The sequence below is a fragment of the Perca fluviatilis genome, chromosome 19 (genome assembly GCF_010015445.1).
Source record: "Perca fluviatilis chromosome 19, GENO_Pfluv_1.0, whole genome shotgun sequence".
In the NCBI taxonomy this organism is placed as follows: Eukaryota; Metazoa; Chordata; class Actinopteri; order Perciformes; family Percidae; genus Perca; species Perca fluviatilis.
Window position 1 is genome coordinate 6362799 of NC_053130.1, and position 21351 is coordinate 6384149.

General features: G+C 40.1%; 1 protein-coding gene across 2 annotated transcripts; it reads left to right on the forward strand.

Annotated features, from left to right (window-relative positions):
* Positions 1 to 5238: 5238 nt before the first annotated feature.
* LOC120548010 (intersectin-1-like) lies at positions 5239 to 14618 on the forward strand. Of its 2 annotated transcripts, XM_039783895.1 has the most exons (15): positions 5239 to 5365; positions 6298 to 6399; positions 6492 to 6573; positions 7673 to 7771; positions 7888 to 7971; positions 8429 to 8512; positions 8981 to 9112; positions 9856 to 9936; positions 11432 to 11553; positions 11760 to 11842; positions 11967 to 12050; positions 13146 to 13210; positions 13645 to 13707; positions 14004 to 14112; positions 14465 to 14618. In XM_039783895.1, the coding sequence occupies exons 1-15, from the start codon at positions 5313 to 5315 to the stop codon at positions 14611 to 14613; spliced, it is 1392 nt and encodes a 463-aa protein (XP_039639829.1). In that variant the 5' UTR covers positions 5239 to 5312; the 3' UTR covers positions 14614 to 14618. The 2 variants fall into 2 exon arrangements, with proteins under 2 accessions (XP_039639829.1, XP_039639830.1); XM_039783896.1 differs by lacking the exon at positions 13645 to 13707.
* The last annotated feature ends 6733 nt before the right edge of the window (positions 14619 to 21351 follow it).

The window sequence follows — 21351 nt, forward strand, 5'->3', positions numbered from 1 at the left end:
ACCTCTTTGAATTTTCCACACTGTGATGCACCTTTTTAAAAGTATTTGAGCTCGTTGTCACCATACTTCATGCACAAAAAAGCTGATTTTAATTTTGCTTCCCCCTGCACTGCAAAACCTACTGTATCAACCCATGCACGATCCCTTCACCCCTAGGAGATATTAAGGCTGGGACAGTGAAACCTGTGAAATGTTAAACTCTGAGGCCCAGGACTGTGGCTGTTTTCCACAACCAGTTCCATTACGTTCCGTTCATAACCCTGATTGGGTTTTTTTTAGCAGCAGTGTTCTTTGCCTCAAATGCCGTTAGCTTAAATAGATCTTTACAGCACTGCTCCATGTCCATAAAACATCATATATCATATTGTCGCTGTTGGGTAAAGCCTTCTTTGTCCCAAATAGAGCTGCAAATATAAATTGATTTATCAATTTGAGTCTTTCTTTTTTTTTATGAAAAAAGATTCCAGCTTCTAAAATGTAAAAAAAAAAAATCTAGTTTCTTCACTCCTCTGTGACATTATCTTGGGCTGACTTTTTATAGACCAAACAACTAATTGATTAATTAATTAAATAATCATCAGATTATTCGGCTATGAAAATAATCGTTGGTTTGCTGCCCTGGTCCAAAAGTGTTTTTCAGCAAATGAAAAGGGCTAATTTGAAAATATTTTTGTGAGCTTTTTACCTCAGACAAAATCGCCTCGTCACTGTTTAAATATTTCTAAAAGCCACAGATAAACGTAAAGGGTGACCGATAGCATTGATTTATGAAATTAAAATTAAAAAAATGTGGAGATATACGGTTTCTGCCCACAGCGAGGATATTTTATCATATCACTGATTAACAGCTCTGTGTCGAGCGACAAACAAACAGCAAAGCCTCACTTGAAAATAATATATATATATATATATATATATATATATATATACCCGTTACTATGGTGACCTATCTTTTCCATTTCCAACAGCAACAGAACCGCGCCTCTATTTGCTCCCATAGCAACAGACTAGTGTTATAGTGGTTGCCATATCAGATTTGTAATGTTGTTTTTTTTTGTTGTTCATCCAGATGACAGTATTGTGATTTTAATGTTTACTCTCAGAAACAAAAAACAACAACAAATGAAACGATTATTGATCTACGCAACTTTTTATACAACAAGCAATAGAGTTGTTATTATTATTATTATTATTATTATTATTATTATTAACCTGCTTGGATCCCATTGGCTCCTCAAGTGTGTCAGTATTAGAGGGGAAGGTCTCTGATTGGGTGATGAGTCAAAGACCATCGGTTGTTAAACAAACTGAGGCCGGAGGCCCGGATTTGGGTTTGTTTTGGGTCCACACAGGACAGAAATATGGGCAGATCCTGGTTTTCAGGGTCTCCGAGAGAGTTTTTGTCAGTTTGGAAAACCGATGGTCGAGACTTCTCACAGTCAGAGTGAGTATTTTAGGTTAGAACAAAGACCCACCTGGACCAGAGCCATGTTCCACACCAGCTGGGTCCATATTACACTTCTTATAAATATATCTCTGCCTGTTACTACATGCTAACCCTCCCATCTGCAGCCATTTTTGGTCCCTATTAGCATTAAGTTTACATCATTTTGGGAACTCAATGTGCCGCAGGTGGAAGCAGCACATAACATTTATGTATTTTATTTTTTTTTATTTTTAACAGAACACACACTTTGCTCAACTCTGCTCTGAAGCATGGCTCTGGTCTAGTCTAAAAGAAATCAAAGCTCTGTATGCTCTGTAGTTAATCTAATGAATGGTAATGGTTGATGCTTCATATGAATTATAAATACCAACTCTGATGAACGGACGAATGGATTAACAGCCAAATGTAAACGGACTGCACTTGGCGTCTGTGAGCGAATGAGTGAGTGAAAATAAAGCATGAATGCGCAATTTTATGGACATGAATGGTCAGATGGATACACAAAGGAACGATAAGGATACTGGAATGAATGAATGAATGAATGAAATGTACAGAATGTTAGCATAGCGTTGATAGTAAAAAAAGAAATGTCCTGAGGTTTTATTGGTGGAGATGTTGATGAAGCGGTTAATCTGACTGGTCCTGATGATTAAATGGTCTTAGACAGACTGCAGTCGACTGGCCTTGTTACTCTGTCTCTCTCACACACACACACACACACACACAGAAAGGTATCTGTCTTAAATGTAAGGACGCGTTCTGTTAAATTGGTGTTTGTCGATTGTCAACAAAACATTGAATTTTACAATTACAATTAAGACGTAGTAGTTTTTTTAACTACTACTAAAATTTGAAATACGTCTCCTAAAATACATTTATACATTTTCACTTCATTGTATATTAAGTTTGTTAACAGTGAGCCGTATAACTTAAAGCTACAGTAATCAATATTTTGATTAAGTATTTCTGCAGCTGTTTTCAGCTAAAAAGGCTTTAGTGGTTCCCATTACTGTATCTGAAGTCTCTTTTATATAGACCTTAGTGGTCCCCTAATACTGTATCTGAAGTCTCTTTTATATAGACCTTAGTGGTCCCCTAATACTGTATCTGAAGTCTCTTTTATATAGACCTTAGTGGTCCCCTAATACTGTATCTGAAGTCTCTTTTATATAGACCTTAGTGTTCCCCTAATACTGTATCTGAAGTCTCTTTCCCGAAATTCAGCCTTGGTGCGGAATTACAGCCACTAGAGCCAGTCCCACAATGAGCTTTCCTTAGCATGTGCCATTTCTGTGTCTGTAGCTTTAAATGCTATTGAGGAGGAGAGAGGGGGCAAGGTGGAGGGTGGGGGTGTGGCCTTGACCAACTGCCATGCTTCGCTCCTTTGCAAGCCATGATGTCTCTCTCTCTCTCATGGGTGGGCCAAATTCTCTGGGCGGGCAAAGCAGAGAAAGGGGAGGTAACCTTGCTCCTTATGACCTCATAAGGAGAAGAGTCCTGATTGGCCCATCTGAGCTTTCATTTTCTCAAAGGCAGAGCAGGATACCCAGGGCTCGGTTTACACCTATCACCATTTCTAGCCACTGGGGGACCATAGGCAGGCTGGGGGAACTCATATTAATGTTAAAAACCCCCATAAAGTGAAAAAAACGAGCTGCAATTTTAGGTAACATGTAAGGTCAAATGTAGCATGGATAAAAACATCTTCTAAATGAAATATAATGTAATTATCTTCATAAATACACTGTTGGTGAGTGTTATGTTAATGCTAATATCCAATATCTACAGTCAATACAAAAGCGCTATTAGGCATCTTCCTTGTTTAGGTAAACGTTCAAATGTAAAATGTCATAAATATAAACTTTTAACAGACGTTTCTTTTTAATCTCTACATACTGACACACATTTTGGACATCTAAATGACAGAAATACACCGAACACGGATTCACGTACACAACACGGACTCACATTACCGACTTTTGACTCAAACTCTCTCTAAGTTTTTTATTTTTTTTTTTTTTTTTTTTTTTTTTCACAGAGCTGTTCTACTGTTACCTGTTAATGTTAATAACATATCAAAAGATTTTAAATTTGGATCTGACCCGCGTAACAATTAACCCTTGTGTTGGCTTCCTGTTGACCATGAAAAAAACACACTTTAGATGTCCCTATCTCCACGTATTTGTGGTTTTTTTTTTCAACATTTTGGTCGCTTTTAAAAAAATTTTGATCGCTTTTTCAGACATTTCTGTCACTTTTTCAGACGTTCCTGTCGCTTTTTCTGACATTTTACGCGCTTTTTTCAATATCTCATATTTCTAATATAAAAATAACTGTGACAACATAAGGGTTAACCCTCATATCGTCTTTCCGTCGACCATGTTGTTTATAAAGCATAAAGTAGCCTAAATGATCACCCACTTCTGGATTACAGCTTCTTAGCAAACGTCATAACTTATTACTACTAGTTTTACACTTTTTTTTTTAAATTGATCTCAGTTTTTTTTAAATAAGCAGAAATTATGAATTATCTTATCTAATAGTTAAGATCAGAGGAGCATATGTTTATGGATTATCACAGATCTTCACCCAGGTATACATTAAGTAGTGATAATCAATTAGCGTATGGAACCATCCATGTTATTTTTGGGAAACAAAAATAAACATTTTGGGACAACATGAGGGTTAAGATTCACAATACATTTTGGCTCGCCTAGTTGTGCGCCAAACCAAAAACATAGAAATCTGTTTTCAAATCGTAATTCTGCGACACTCAACGCAGTATTTGGCAGATTTTGCCTACTTTGAGACTCAGAAATTCCCACACATATTCAGGCTTGTGAAACAGGTTGTTGTGAATCGGGTAGCCCACTTTAATAAATGTAATCAGAATGCATTGTTTTGCTTGATTTGCTTAATTCTATGATGGCTAAGGAACATTTTTGTTGACTTTTTTTGGGCTTTATGTTGGCCAAATGTGAAAACTGAATGTATCAGGAGAGATCGTTTAGGGTGACCTCGTACCGTTATCTGTTCAGCGTACACATTACGTTCCCAGACGTTGTGGCAGCCACTTAGTTTAGTGAGAATGAGAATCAACATGTGAGAATGAGATAAACTGACTTTCAGCATTGTGAGAGAAACTTAAACAGAAATAAGACAAGAATATAAAGAATCATGCTTAAATGTAATTTTGCCATTACATTATTGCTGACTTTTTTGGCTTATAAGTACTGATGTCATATAGGACTTTGAAAGGCAATTTTGGTTGAACCCAGTTGCTCAAACAAAACTCAGTATGACTACCACAAACTACGTCAACAATCAAATGGTTTTATTTGTATCTGTCTCTCTCGTCCTATTTTTATTTATTTTTTTTACAAAGCTAGCACAGGCAGTTGGATTTGGAAACTGAAGCTTTATGTGAGCAGTTCAGAGGCCTTCTGGGAATTAAAGTTCAGTTTCTCTCAGGGTTACGTCTCGCTCATAAATGTAGCTGCTATAACGTGTGCGAAGCGAGAGGGCCGAGGGCAGCGTTAACTCGGTCATGCATGCCTATAGAGACGGAAAGTGCAGTGGTTCAGAACTAAGACACACAAGCAAAATTTACACAAGAAGTTACCGTCCTTATAAAGAACAAATACTAAACGATGGATTTTCTGTTGTGGGATTTGAAGTAGCAAAATGATTTTCAAATAAAATACAAAATGTGAAAATTGTACTTGTAGTAATGCCTGGGTTTTGATTAATATTGGTGAAAGTTGTAGTAACTTTTCTGCGTGTGTGTGTGTGTGTGTGTGTGTGTGTTTAGATCTTCCACAAACCTTTGTTGGATTGCGAGCTGCTGACAGAGAAGGAAGTGGCCATGATCTTCGTCAACTGGAAGGAGCTCATCATGTGCAACATCAAACTGCTTAAGTAAAGAGACGTTCACGTACCAGTATTACACACTCATGCACCCAGGCAAACAGTAGATGGAGTTAGACGTGAAGACATTTGCATCTGATATGCATTGCAGACCGTAATTGGATTGGAAGCTATTTTAATTTGAAGATTACTATTTCCTTGCAAAGCTCAGTTGCTTTGAATGATGCTTGTCACTGAAAAATAAACCTGTGTCCTACTTCTTCTGCCTTACTGCCCAACCTAAAAACAGAATGCAGTACTTTTTTCTTTAACCCTTGTGTTGTCCTCCTGGGTCAAAACTGAAAATCGACACTTTTTCAAATTTTTGTCGACACGTATTTCAATGCTTTTTTCAACATTGTTAGTGCCTTGTTTGACGCTTTTTTCAAAGCTTTATTCTGCTGTTTTCTAGGCTTTCATTGCCTTTAGTTGCTTTTTTCATTGTTTTTGGTGCTTTTGTCACTTTTGTGTCATTTTAGTCAACATTATTTGACGTTTTTTTTAAACATTTTAATTGCGAAGAGCGCTGCGTTGAACCATCCATGTTATTTTTGGGCAATTTTGTTGAAAGAAACCCACATTTCTGATATAGAAAACTTTGAAAAGGGGTCAGACTTGACCAGAGGACAACAGGAGGGTTTAATGTACAGAAAAGTCGGGGCGACCTCTAGCTCAGCCAGTAGAGTGTGCGCCCCATTTACGCTGAGTCCTTGGCAGCGGCCGCGGGTTGGAGTCCGACCTGCGGCCCTTTGCTGCATGTCATCCCCCCCTCTCTCTCTCCCCTTTCCTGTCTTCAAGCTATCCTGTCAATAAAGGCCATAAAAGTCATTGAGGTTTGACACAGGCATGCATGTGGTATCTTTGAAAGCTTTTCTGCTTCTCATCATGCCCCCCACCTACTCCCCCCCACACCCCTCCCCCTCTCGCTCTCTCTCCCCCTGCAGGGCTCTGAGGGTGAGGAAGAAGATGTCAGGTGATCGGATGCCGGTGAAGATGATTGGTGACATCCTGACCAACCAGCTGCCTCACATGCAGCCATACATCAGGTTACCATGTCATCTTAAAATCCCACCTGTAGCCAATCAGGGAGGCAGTTGATTTGAATGTCATTGTTAATGTTTTCTGATTCTGTGTTCAGATTCTGCTCGTGTCAGCTGAACGGAGCCACGCTGATTCAGCAGAAAACTGACGACAGCCCTGAGATCAAAGACTTCCTGAAGGTATACACACACACGCAGTACACATCATTTTGCCTTCAGTGGAATGTTACTTTTAATTATCTGTGATAAACATTTAACAACATTTTCCCAACTTATCTCTATCTTTGGGCACTCCCATAAGCTTTCTTATTCAGGCATTTAACACAAATATCCAGAATGGTTGAAGAAAATTTGATGAAGGGGTTAGATACATTCTCATTAGCCACTTGTACTGAAGTCATTTTACTTTGGGAGTGAGAAACAGAAGTGTATGTTTATTTTACTAGAAGACTTATTTCACAGCAGTTCCATTAGGAACTGAGGTTAATCTCTAGCCTGGTCCTACCAGACTCTGGTCCATTTCATTTGTCCAGAGAGTCTGGCCTCTCTCCATTGACAAGTGTTAACTTCCTTGAAGGCGGGTACTCTGTTGAAGTTTAAAACTATTGGATCTGCCCAGAGCCACTCTGGATCTGCCGTAACCAATCGCTAACGTTTGGTCGTGACGTCGGCTTAGCATCGCTAGCGTTAGCCTTGGCCAACTCCTTCACCACTAACGGAGCGAGCTGGTAAATCAAACTTTTCCCGGACCCCGTGGGGAGGAGGGCCACAACATCACGGCCACCAACACAACTCAGCAAAGATTGGTCTTGCTCGGGCTTTAACTTCTGGATATTCGCCAGCGTTGCCACAACGGACAGAATGGCTTCGCTCGCATCTTTCTCCGCCGCCGTTACGGAACTACAACTCAAACTAGCGCACGACCTCAACGTCATCGTTCTCAGCCACTCCCTCTGTTCGCTGATTGGACCGGTAAAGATTTGGCTGGAGAAAACCCCCGAATATACCGCAAACCCAGGCGTAGTACTGAAGGAAAATGAAAATTGAGCGGAAGTACGTAGGAGGGCGAAGCCAGGCTAGTTAATCTCTATAAGCATGATCAAACATTCTGCATTCATTCTTTAAACTTTAACTTTAGACATTAGGAACAGGGTTAACCCTAGTCCAGCATTCTGTAGATCTCGTTTGAATTGTATTTTGTAAAAATGAAAAGTTCACTCAAGTCTAAGAAGTTGTGATGAGTTTTCAGTTTTTCTAATGCTGTCTCTGTCTCTATCAGAGGTTAGCCATGGATCCCAGGTGTAAGGGGATGCCTCTGTCCAGCTTCCTGCTCAAACCCATGCAGAGAGTCACACGCTACCCGCTCATTATCAAGAACGTATGTACGACACACAGACACATCTTAAGGGACGCGTTAAGACTTTAAATCCATGCTACCAAATGCCCTTTGGAGTCCTCCTTACTTATTTTCCTGCCTGTCGTTATCGATTATAGATCTTAGAGAATACTCCAGAGTCACATCCAGACAACAGCCATCTGAAAGCTGCTCTGGAGAAAGCAGAGGAGCTGTGCTCACAGGTGAACACACACACACACAGACATAATCTTCGATATGCTCATTGCAAGAATATGATGATACGACAATATGATCATTTCCATCTCAAAATTAAGTCAAAGGCTGTTACAACCATACAACTTCTACCACTGCCCTTTTTCTTTCTCTATCTATGGTAACTGATATCTAGGAAAATCCAAAAATATTATTAAAATCAAGAGTATAAGTGTTACCCTCTTATGAATGTTCATCACACATAAGAAAGCAAAACTTTGGATTCATGTACTGTATATCTTTTTTTATGTAGATAAAAGTTTGTTTGTATATATGTGAACGTCTTTGTGGACCCAGCATATCTTTTATAATGATTGTATTTTTTGAATGTGCGAACAAATAAATAATAGGTAAAATAAACATTCAAACTAACCGTGTGTGTGTGTGTGTGTGTGCGTGCGTGCGTGCGTGCGTGTGTGTGTTTAGGTGAATGAGGGTGTCAGGGAGAAGGAGAACTCAGATCGTCTGGAGTGGATTCAGGCTCACGTCCAGTGTGAAGGCCTGTCTGAAGTAACTGCCATGCACACACACACACACTCACACACACACACACACACACACACACACACACACACACACACACACACACACACACACACACCAAGCTTTCCAGACATTGTTTGCATTGTGTACTCCACACCCTCTATACACTGACAACATAGATATATTCTCAATTACCTCACATGCATACTGTACAAGTGAAATGCTCTCACACACACACACTACTGAAACTCTTTCACACACAGTACTGAAGTCACTTAAAGCCAAATGATGTCGTAACATGCTGTTCTGTGTGCTCTATACACCCAGTTTAATAAAACGAGTGCAATAAAATAACAAGAAGACAAATATTAAAACTGACCAATTATCAATTTGAAGATGTCTCTTTGGACTTATTTATCTTTATTTATCATAATGTTTGACATTTAATAGACAAACCTGTTGAAAAATAATCACATTTCTGTCTCTGTCCTTCAGCAACTAGTGTTTAACTCCGTCACCAACTGTCTGGGTCCCCGGAAGTTCCTCCACAGCGGGAAGCTCTTTAAAGCCAAGAGCAGCAAGGAGCTCTACGGCTTCCTGTTCAATGACTTCCTGCTGCTGACACAGGTGAGCCGCTGGTCCTCTGGCTGGCTCAGTGACTGTGTGTGTTGTAGAGTATTAGCAGTTAAAGTCGTATCTGTGTAAAAGAGCTGTGTGCAGTCATTGCGGCAGTTGTTCAAGGAAATGTCTCTGATGCATAGAAGGTTATGCGTAAGCCTTTAACTATAGTTTAAGCCTTGTATGGCCTAAGAGTGCACTGTGTACCAGACAGATAAGCAGAAAAACAGGAAAGACAGTTAAAGTTGAGGAAGTTGCACCACACAGAGACCCCGATCTTGGCGTGTGTGTTTGTGAAGATAAGAGTTTCTACCTAGAAACAAGGAGACACCCCCGCCCCCCCCGTGAGGAGAGAATAAAGACACAGGGAGAGCTCAGATCGGGGTTCACTTCAGAGGAGATCCTGGTGGACCGGGCTCTGACTTGATGTCTGTTGCTAGGGAAACTTAGACTCTGTTTGTGAACCCACAATTGTGTTGTAACTTTTATGCTGGACTCAGTAAACTTTCCTTAACTGAACTCTTCATCTCAGATTGATCCTTATGTTCTGGTAAACTTAAGTCCGATGAATGAAGGCGCGGGAAATAATAAATTGGAGTCAGATTTGACAGGCCTTAGGGCCTTATTTCAGACAAATTCCCACTACAGTGTGTGTGTGTGTGTGTGTGTGTGTATTTCCTCTGCACAGTCCCAGCTTTACTGAAACCTGTTTCCTGTTTCTAAAACCATCTTTCTCTCCGCTGCTCCCACAGGTGACCAAACCTCTGGGCTCGTCAGGCTCGGACAAAGTCTTCTCCTCGAAAACACACCTGCAGTACCGCATGTACAAGACGGTAAGACGACACACATTCGCACACTCTACTGCTGCTTAAACACGGCCATCGGCAGGTCCTTAACGCCTAAAGTAAATTTGTTGATTTTAGGGAATTTGCACATTGTTAAAATGTATTTAAATGTTAAAAACTGTGATATTACATATTATAAAACATGATTTTTCTCATCCTTTCAGTTTTGTTAAACAGATTTAAGCATAATGCTGCTCAACATTAAATTTCTTGCAATGGCAATACAACTTTTAATCCAAAAATGTTTTTATGCACAGAATTGAACAAAGGTACAAATTAACAAGGGTAATAACAGCTAACATAACATATATAACATGTTCTGTAGGGCTGGGTAACGTTCAAAAATATTCAATACCAACACCGTGACTTTGATACCGGTTCCTAAACGATTTTATAAAACAAAAAGAAATGATAACGTTACACATTACGGCACAAATGTTTTTATTTATTTTCCAGCTCCTACTACGTGAGCCCCGTCTCTGTGCGTTAACGTAGAGTTTTTCCTGCATAGGGTTGGGTACCGAAACGCGGTGCCAATAGGGCACCGGTGCCGACGTAAACGGCAGTAACGAGACAGAATAAGAACAAAAATTTCGGTGCCTGGCTTTACACTACACTCACAGCAGACAGCACGTAACGTTAGCCTACCTTTAGCTAGCAGCTGGATTAAACACAATGGTTAACGTTAAACAGTGTAAAGTGTGACTGTATTTCACTGTAGAGGATTCCAACACCGGGACGTTAACAGTCTGCTCTGCAGCTGCCATTGTCGGAAAAACAACATAGACGGTGCGTTCACTTGAAACAGGTAGCCTCATGGTGCATTCAAAGTTTTCGTTTAAGCAACGGCACCGTTTTAAAAGTATCACTTTAGCAATGGTATCCGGAAAAAAAACCGATACCCAACCATATATGTGCTTGTCTCTACGACGTGTATCATAAGACAGCCAATCACAGACTTTATTAGATCTTGGTAGAAGCATCCTGCATGCTGATTGGCTCACTGACCCTGATGAGATTTAGGCCCGAGAACGCTCACGGGTGAAAACTTAAAAATATTTTATCAGATGTGCCTTTCGTTTAGACAGCGAGGACGTTTTTGGGGCTTAAAAACACAAAAAAGTGAAACAACCCTCCAGAGTAGAAATCTTAAAAATGCAAAAGTCTGCAGCCTCTATTGTTGTGGTGGCTGGCGACCCACCCCATATTTCGTTACATAAATCAAAATATAGAGTTATTACTCGCCCATGGCCACGCCGCCGTTGGGTATCCACAGCCTGCCTATACTTGGTCCAGATGGCTTTCAGCTTTGATGATATCCGACTTCTACCGATAGCGTCTTTCTCCTAATGTTCTGTATTTGATATTCCAAAGTTAACTCACCAAGTACATACACCCTCCCTCCCGCTACAGTAAATGTATTTGTACCCTCTATGTGACTTACACTAACTCCTAATAACTGAGCTTTTCTTGTCTCTTTCAGCCAATCTTCCTAAATGAAGTGTTAGTGAAGCTGCCAACAGACCCGTCAGGAGACGAACCTCTGTTCCACATCTCTCACATAGACAGAGTTTACACACTCAGAGCTGAGAGTATCAATGAAAGGTAATAGAAACACACGTGCAGACGTGCAGTACATAAGGAATACAATTAGTTCTGTCTTATTTCTTCGTTTTCTCCATCATTCCTAACATTTGGGATGATGTTTTACTCCCCAACACAAATGATCTGCTCCATGTACTGTCTCTGGGCTTAAAATGTCTGGAGTTAGTTTAAAAAGGATGTTGTTGTTTTTGTTTGTGTTTATGCAGGACGGCATGGGTTCAGAAAATTAAAGCAGCTTCAGAACTCTTCATTGAGACAGAGAAGAAGAAGAGAGAGAAGGCCTATTTAGGTATCTCTCTTTGGCTTTCCTCCATCTTTTGTTTAGTTAAAGGCAAAAGAAAAACAATACAGATTTTTCCCGTGATCAAATTTTACGATCCTCAATAACATGAAGTCATTTCTCGGTGTCTCAGTGCGTTCTCAGAGGGCTACAGGTATCGGTAGGCTGATGGTCAACATCGTGGAGGGAATTGAGCTGAAACCCTGTCGCTCCCATGGTACGTACACACTTTGAAAAAGAGAAAAGGCTTGAATTTCAGCCATTTACATATGTTTGTTCACTATCTCTCTTTAAAACCTTTTACCTAGCTTTTGGCTGGTGAAGTTGAAGTTCTCATTCAGTTGAAGTTCTCTTTAAATGTGTCTCTTGTCTGAAGTAGTAACAGTTTGTGGTGAACTAAAAGTAAAAAATTTTATAAACATAAAAAAATATATATATATGTGTGTGTGTATATATATATATATATATATATTTATTTTTTTTATTTTTTTTTTATTTTTTTTTTTTATAATTTTTTTTATATATGTGTGTGTGTATGTTAGGGGTGCACGATTCAGAAAATGTCACGATTCGATATCCATTTTTACAGTATGTAAATGTAGTTTTCCCATGTGATTGCAGTAGACATACTGCCTAGAAATCTAGACGCACCCTAGCGGCAGCAAATGTAATTTGCAGCCAGGGGGTCTAGGCACTTGTGAGCTGGAAAAACCAAACTCTGGTCAGGCCAATCACATCGTGTATAGAGTCGGTGGGCGGGCTTATGGCTGCTGCTGCTGGGAACAGCGGTCTTCTGGAAGACTTGGAGTTAAGCTTTTCTTTGAGAAAAGAACAAAGAATGCCACTGAAATCATTCTTAAAAAAGGAAGGTGTGGTCGGAGTTCTGCCGATCAGATACGGCAAAAGTTTAATCAATCTATCAACTAGCTCTGCTACCTTCTTCGTTACTCTGCCTGGTTGTAGCGCTGTCCTATTGCGTGTAGAGGGAATCTGAAAGACAACCGTTTATCCTGCCCCTCGGATTGAGCCCTGCCAATAGTGAGTTCCCAGACCCAACATCTGGATGTGGGTCTGGCTTGTCAGGCTAGTAGACATTCAATTTAAAAAAAAAAAAATAAAAATATATGAATCGATTTTTTGGAATTCTATGAATCGATTTTGAATCAGTAGAGCTTGAGTCGCGATACAAATGTGAATCGATTTTTTTTTTGCACACCCCTAATATAAATATATAAATATATATAAATACCTGTTTGTGTGTACTTACTTACTTACTTACTTACTTACTTACTTACTGTTTGTGTATTTCCAGGAAAAAGTAACCCATACTGTGAGGTAACCATGGGTTCCCAGTGCCATATCACAAAAACATTACAGGTATGACTACATCTACAAGATGTTTTTATTTTTTTTTATTTTGTATTGCTACATTATTGATTCAAGATTAAGAAACATTTGGAAAGTTGTATTATTTTTTCCTCTTCCAAAACTTAATCCTCCTTTAGACGAATAAGAAAAAAATGGTTTGAAAATTCTGTAGGAATTCTCCTTGTGGTTTCTTATTTTGACATTTAAATTTTAAAAAAGAGATAGTCTAAGTCATTGAGAAGAAGCTATTTTGTAGGTAAAAAAAAAGTGACAAGTGCCATAGGTCTAATTTCATTATTTAAACTATATATATATATATATATATATATATATATATATATATATATATATATATATATATATATATATATATCAAATACATTGATTGACTGTCCAATTCATTTTTGAACTAACTGAAACATTGTTTTTATTCTTTAACCAAGTTTTGTATTGGACCAAGTCTGCCGATCCATCAATTGGCTGATAATCTTTCAGAAGAAAAAAAGGTCTGGAGTGCTCAGAAGTTAAAAAATAAATAAAAAAAAATAAATAAAAAAAAAATCATGAAGGTGCTCTTTTGAAGGGAACACAAAAGTAAAAAGAAAGACAGGTCTTGCAAAAATGTTTTTGCAAGAAGAGTGCCTTGGACCTGTCTTATTTGAATTGGCTGATAATGTTTAATTATTTAGTAAGAATAAAGTATTTGGTACAGTATGAGATCACTGTCACAAAAATGACTGATGAATTTGTATGTGTATCCGATCATTCATTTCGCTGTTCTTTCTCTCTCTCCTCTGTGTAGGACACATTGAATCCAAAGTGGAACTCCAATTGCCAGTTTTTTATAAAGGACCTGGAACAGGACGTCCTCTGTGTCACTGTGTTCGAACGAGACCAGTTCTCACCTGACGGTCAGTCGCAATAACAAAAGAACTGATTATATGATTACCTGCTCTCCAGTAGAGATACATGGCTTTGGGCGCCTGGGTTGACCACCTGGTAGAGCGTGCGCCTATATACAGAGGCTTAGTCCTCGACGCAGCGGTCGTGGGTTCGATTCCCACCTGCGGCCCTTTTCTGCATGTCGTTCCCCCTCTCTCTCCCCTTTCATGTCTAAAGCTGTCCTATCTAATAAAGGCATGAAATGCCACAAAAAACAGATACATGGCTTTATTTTATATTTTTATCTCTCTCTCTCTCTCTCTCTCTCTCTCTCTCTCTCTCTCTCTCTCTCTCTCTTTCTTTGACTTTCTCCCCCCCCAGACTTCCTGGGCAGGACAGAGATCCGGTTGGCTGAAATAAAGAAGGACCAGGGCTCTAAAGGACCAATCACGAAGCGTTTGCTGCTCCACGAGGTTCCCACGGGAGAGATCGTCGTCAGGCTCGACCTCCAGCTGTTTGAAGAACCATAAAAAAATAAAAAATAAAATAAAAAAGAAGTTGGACAGGAACTAAGAGATATGATGTGGACCAGACAGTTGAGCTGGATTAGACTGGAAGACTGGGTTATTTTATTTGTTTGATCTGGTTCAGTTCCTTAGTGCTTACAGGCTGTTTATGTTTTAGGAGGGCTGTACATTTAGCTGAAGGACTGTAAAGGGAAATAAATCAAAAAAAATTCAGTACGGTAGCCAGGCTGGATTGCCAGGTAACTCTTAACGGTAACGGTTTTAACCAGTCAGCACAATGTTTTCAGAGTACATATCACTTTTCTGAGATTAATGTTCAACCTAGAACCAGGTTCCGATGAAATCACTGAATCTCTTAAATTCTATACTTGTATACTTTACAAATATAGCACTTTCTTGAACTGCTGCTTTTCTGGTTAGACATTGTACCAGTTACTCAGATTCATACTGCAGTGGGAGAAAAGATGAAGACTCTGAAAAGCAGCTGTTATAATGGACTCCACTGTGTTAAGTAGGTCAGCATGGAATATGTTGTACTACCAAGGCTCGTTTCTATTGTAGTCCAGTCCAGTCTACGTCTGTCCTTCTTCAGTCTGGTCCAGTTCACTATTTAGTCCAATCTGGTTTAGTTTAATCCAGTCCAGTCCAGTCCCCTTGGAGATCAGCCGGGTCTTTACGGTTTTCTCCTCCTCTGCTTCATCAGACACTCCAGTGACAATCCCAACCCTCCTTCTTTAGTCCCAACAAACCCAAACCTGTGTGTGTGTGTGTGTGTGTGTGTGTGTGTGTGTGTGTGTGTGTGTGTGTGTGTGTGTGTGTGTGTTTTTTTTTTTTTTTTTTTTTTGTTGTGTGTGTGTGAATGGACTGTATGTATGAGCGTCAAGGCAGGCTACTTAAAGGTACGCTTCACTGTACATTTTTATTTAATTTTTTACAACTCTCTCAGAGTCTTAATTTAAACTCCTCAGGCTTTCAGCTGTGAGGCTCTGCATGTAAAGGGACATTGCCATTTAGAATTTTGGTCTGTTTTGAACTTGACCTTCACTGAACACTTGCCACATTATCGCGGAAAAAGCTAAATATGTACAGGTCTAATGAGAAATGCTAACGACGCTATTAAGCCGAAAATATAGAAAGATTTTAACCCCAATATATGACAAGTGTCCAGTGTAAATAAATATCGAGATGTCCCTTTCACATGTCTCAATTATATAACGCTGATAATAATATTGCTGAAACAATGGCACACAGGGAAAAAGTGGGACAGCTAATTTAAGTTGAGGTACTGTAAAGAAGAATGTCTTAATTTTTCTTATTTTTGTGATGTTGGACGCACACAGGGGGGTGGTGGTTTTAAGGTGATTCATGTCACACATCTAACCTCTGTTATGTGGCTGCTGTGTGGAGCTGTCACAGTGGCCGTCACTATGCAGGGGAGGGAAAACCCTGAAAGAATCAGGGGCCCAGAGCTGGAAAGGGGCCCTTGAAAAACACGCTAGGTACTACAGACATGTATTTAATACAGAGAGCCTTTAAGGCCATTTCCACACTCTAACCCTGAGGAAGCTCGGTGTAAAATAAAAATGTTACTGTGCGTCGGCACTCCCAGCACTTTTAAAACACACACTGTCGCTGATACTAGAGCAGGGCAGGACTTGAGTGAACAAAGTTGCAATGTGGCCATTTTGAATAGTCAAAACTTGATAACATTTTTAGAGATGTTCCAATACCGATACCAGTATCGGCTCCGATACTGCTTAAAACGCTGGTAACGGTATCGGGAAGTACTGGAGGTTATGCACCGATCCGATACCACGTAATAAAGCCCTAAAGAAAATCTACGTTAAAGTAGTTTATTTATGTTCTTTTTCCGTTATAACTGACTGTCAAACTGGAGAATAAAAGAAAGTTCTGGGGCGTTCATTGTTTGTGTTTGTTCATGTTTCACAAAGAGTTTAACCTGAGCCAGGCCGACAAAAGAGATAGAAATCATATCACATCCATACAGGGACAGTAGTATACAGTTGTTAAAACATAATAAAATATATGACACACTGGTATCGGATCGGTACTCGGTATCGGCCGATACGCAAGTTCAGGTATCGGAATCGGTATCGGGAAGCATAAAATGGTATCAGGCCATCTCTAAACATTTTATTAACAGTTTATTAAAAAGATAGTTTAGAAAGACGGTACCGTTCACGTATACAGACGGGCGGTATCTTGGGAAAACCGTCACGACCAGTCGAACAACAAACGCCGTGTAACCAGTAACATAGCTCAAGCACGGCGTTGTATCTTTGTAATAAACTGTCTGTACACTTACAAAGTTCTCAATGCTTCAGTTTACATGTAGGGACCCTCATTATGCTACCGTTGAAGTGTGGTGCTATTTTGAGCCTTGTTAGTGGTATAGAAATAGCGATTTCTTTTTACTTTACCCTTGCCCGAACGACTAGCGTTATAAGCTAATTAGCGGTTTGCGCTAAAACTGATCACATTCGATTAGCATGAAAACAGATCCCAGAGAACAGTTGACTCGGTACACGTGTTATTAACCCCTAGGTTCAGTTTGCGTCAGATTTGTCCTTTAACCTGCTACAGATCTCCCACCGTGGTCAGAAAGAACAGGGGAGACACTTTGTTTCTCTCACTATGACTCTAGAGTTGCTACTCGCTGCGAAGCTAATCACCGTCACTCTCTCACTTGATCTACCACACACACACACACGCCGGCCCTGCTATTCTCTTTAAGAGATCGGCGCACACACCAACGCACAAGTATAAACTCCAGGCCACTTACGTAGGCCAACGGAGAAAGCTCTGCGTGGCGCCTCCGCAGGACCAGAAATCGCGCTTCAATCTTTCCCACCACGGGTATTCAAAATGGCCACTGCATCCGCCAGTTGGACAGATCACGTTGCCGGTCCGTTCGTTCAGCAGAGCTGTAGGTATGTTAGTTAGCCAGCTACTTTGCTAGTTAGTAAATGAAGTTAGTCAGTTTGAATAATTAAATGCCACGGTTACTGAATTACCACTGAGACAACCGATTAGTTACCTTAGTGACCGCCACTGTCCAATCAGGAGTCAGCGAGGCTCAGCCAGTCGCAGCAGCTTTGACTGTGGAGGAAGGTGTGAACGAATGTTTGTTTCTCCAGACTGAAGATGATGATGAGAAATAATGATGATGAAGTTGTCTTACATACCTGTAACCCCCCCCCACCCCCCCCCCTTCCTCTTCCTCTTCCCCCTCCCCACACTGTACTGAAACTAATCCAGTTTGAACCCGTTCTTACTGTCTACCTTCCAGGTTGTGTATAATACTACTGCTATTTGAGAGTTAATATATGAGCAGGCGATAGAGACAGCCTGCTGTTAATTATCACTGTAGAAGATGATGTACGTTGTTGTCTTTCAATGTTGAGAATAAACTTCAGTTGGACCAAGATGGCAGCGGCCTGTATTGTTGGTTTTCTTTGGTATAGGTGCTATACTGTACGTGGCGGGATAAGAAAGAAAACAAAGGTGTTTCTTTTTCACAAAATTATGTTAATTTATATTGCTTTTCTCTGCATTTTTTTTTTTGGGGGGGGGGGTAAATCTTGGACACTTACCCTTTCCAGACTTCTTAAAATTTGTCAAATTAAACAATTTGAGAAGGAAAAATCATAATCTGGTCAAACCCAAAAAGGCTGGGAACCATTGGGTCACGTTAAAAAAAAAGAAACATTCAAACTTTCTATTGCTTTTTATTGTTTAGCTTTACTTAATCGAGAATGTGAGCAGTTTGCAGAGTTTGCCGTTTTTTTGCACAAGTTAAAATCAAACGACGGACATCAGAATATTAAAAATACATATTATACAGATTGTGCAGAGAGGAAAAAAACCCAGGAAGGTATTTTTTCAATATTCCCAATAAAGACATGAACATTATTAGTTATAAAAGAAAAACAATCAGTATAAGTTTCTTATTTACCCTCTGCTATGACATTTTTGAGAGTAAAGAGTCTGCCTGAACAATTATTTTAAGCAAACTGAGGAACAAAGTTGAACATTTTCTTTTTGCCGCAAATGTGCATTGCTGTTACCAGCCATTCATCATTTTATTCCCGTCTGATGACGTTGGGAAAGATTATGTATTTAGTATTTCCCAGTTCTGCATCAGTTGTTTCCTTGCCTTGTTTTAAAACTGCAAAAGCAACACATAAGCAGGCTATATCTCTGTTCATGTTTCTATTTTCAACCAGGGTCAAATCTGACTTGACATGGATATCTGTGAACCCTGTAGCCCGAAATGGCTAAAAAGGAGACTCACAGAGGCTGCACTGAGCCACAGAAGCTTGGTTCAGGACTAACTGCAGTCTGTAATGGGCCCATAACATACAATACAGTACAGTACAGTTCAATCTGGAAAATAGTCCTTCCTGTCAGTCTGATAGCCACAAAACAAATGTAAAAGGGGTGTACCTTGCTCAGGGGCGATTCTAGGATCAGACCTTTAGGGGGGCTCAGCCCTTAATGAGAATGTGACATGGATTGCCTTGAAATCAGTAATTTCATTAGCCGATAATCTCTGAGCTACTGAACAACAACGTCAGCTAATGTTTTTGACACAATTAACACTATGATGGAACTAAACCTGACACTTTATAAGTCACAGTAATAACGATCAATTTGACACAATGTTCTAACATTCAACAATTTTAGTTGCTTACGTTTCAATTTGGGTTCTAATCTGTGCCATGAAATGACCAACTTCTTCTCTGGGGACTACCAACGTTAAACTTTACAATCGTCTCCTGCTCTCCCTCTGACGAATTAGATAGAGACTCAGCTAAAGGCGGGAGTCTGGCACAACCTCCTCTGATTGGCCAACACTACGTTTCTGTTGACCCCTCACTGGGTTACAGGTGCATAGCATTGGCTACAGTGACACAGGATATTAAACCTGTTTCAAGCCCTTTGAACCTATAATTGTGTGTCCTCTATCACTGACAGACAAGTTGGCAAACTCTCACTTGAAGCACCAAAATTGTAAAAAAAAAGAATAAGAAAAAAGGGGGGGGCTGAGATGAAATTTAGGGGGGCCTGAGCCCCCCCTAAAAAGAGTCTAAAATCGCCCATGACCTTGCTCCAGCTCTGTCTTGTGCTGGCTGCCAACCAATCTGCGTCAAAACAGAAATGTAGCAACAAAAACGCCGGAATTTAGCCAACCCTTCCTTCAAAATAAAAGCGTCTGGAAAGTAACTAAGTACAATTGGTAGTACAATTTTGAAGTACCGGTAGTTTTCTTTACTGTCTTTCCATTTTATGCTATTTTCTACTTCTACTTCTCTACATTTATTTAAGAGCTATAGTTACTTTTCAAATTCACATACTAAACATATGAGCATTGTCCTAGCTCAGTGGTTCTCAAACTTTTTACACCACATGTAAAAATGTTGGGCTCTCCAAGTACCACCATTATGGCCCACGTTAAAATAGCGTACCATAGGCCTACCCTATTTAGCTACGGACAGTTCATGCAGGAGGCAGGATTATTCCTAAAAACAACATTTATTGTTGACAGCCAAAGCTACGCTGTACTTTCTCCGTCCCGCTACAACTGAATCCAAGGTAACAATGCACTTAGTCTGTATCCACGACCTTCCACTTCCGGGATCGCTCCGTTGCCACCGGAAATTGCGCCGGATGTCCTTTACGGCCGGATGTCCTTTACGGCCGGATGTCCTTTACGGCCAGATGTCTGTTACCTTCAGCTTTGTGTGTGTTGGTATTCTTAAGTTTTAAGTTTTATAAGGACTATGGTTGACTGCATAACTTTTATAATCATTTTGTTGGTTATTTTTAGGCTTTTTTGCAGCTTTAGACATGAAAGGGGGAGAGAGAGGGGGAATGACATGCAGTAAAGGGCCGCAGGTTGGAACCAAATCCGCGGGCGCTGCGTCGAGGACTGAGCCTCTTTATATGGCCGCACGCTGTAAACTACCCAGGCGCCCAGACACCTGCATAACTGCGTCTTTCACATATCAGCTTAAAGTGCTCATATTATGCTTTTTGGCTTTTTCCCTTTTTAATGCACGTTATAGGTTTACAAAGTGAAAAAGCCCAAAGTCCCCCCCAAAGGGACTTACCATCTCCAACAGAAAACACTGTTCACAAACTGCTCCAAACAGCTCTATTGTAGTCCAGCCTTTACTTCAGAGACAGACGTGGTCACTTTGTAACACACGTTATAATGCTCGCCTAGCTGCTAGCATGGCACGCCCTCATACTCTGCTTCTGACTGGCTAGTAGTCCTTACCTAGCTACTGTCAGGGCACGCCCTCATACTCTGCTTCTGACTGGCTAGTAGTCCTTACCTAGCTACTGTCAGGGCATGCCCTCATACTCTGCTTCTGACTGGCTAGTAGTCCTTACCTAGCTACTGCGCATGTACGACTCCCAACAAAGATGGAACAGAAGTGTGACGCCTCACTCTGTAGCTAAAACAGAGAGCTCAACACACAGGTTGAAAAGAGGAGCTGCAGCAATGTGCAGTACAACAAAAATATGGTATTTTTTGAAAATTACACCTGAAAATGAGCATAATATGACCACTTTAACACAGAAAACAGTGCTGAAAATGTCCATTATTACATGGATAATTGTATTGGATAAACATAATATTATCTAGGCTACTTGTTTAATTCCTGAGGAGGAGCTTTACACATAACCTTTTCAGAGCTGAATATTTCATCA

What these genes read in the sequence shown, in the direction of transcription:
- LOC120548010 (XM_039783895.1), top strand. Translation starts at nt 5,313, where the DNA reads ATGATCTTCGTCAACTGGAAGGAGCTCATCATGTGCAACATCAAACTG. An exon ending in AGTACCGCATGTACAAGACG is followed by an intron (nt 9,937 to 11,431) that starts GTAAGACGACAC and finishes TGTCTCTTTCAG; the next exon opens with CCAATCTTCCTAAATGAAGT. An exon ending in ATCTTTCAGAAGAAAAAAAG is followed by an intron (nt 13,708 to 14,003) that starts GTCTGGAGTGCT and finishes TCCTCTGTGTAG; the next exon opens with GACACATTGAATCCAAAGTG.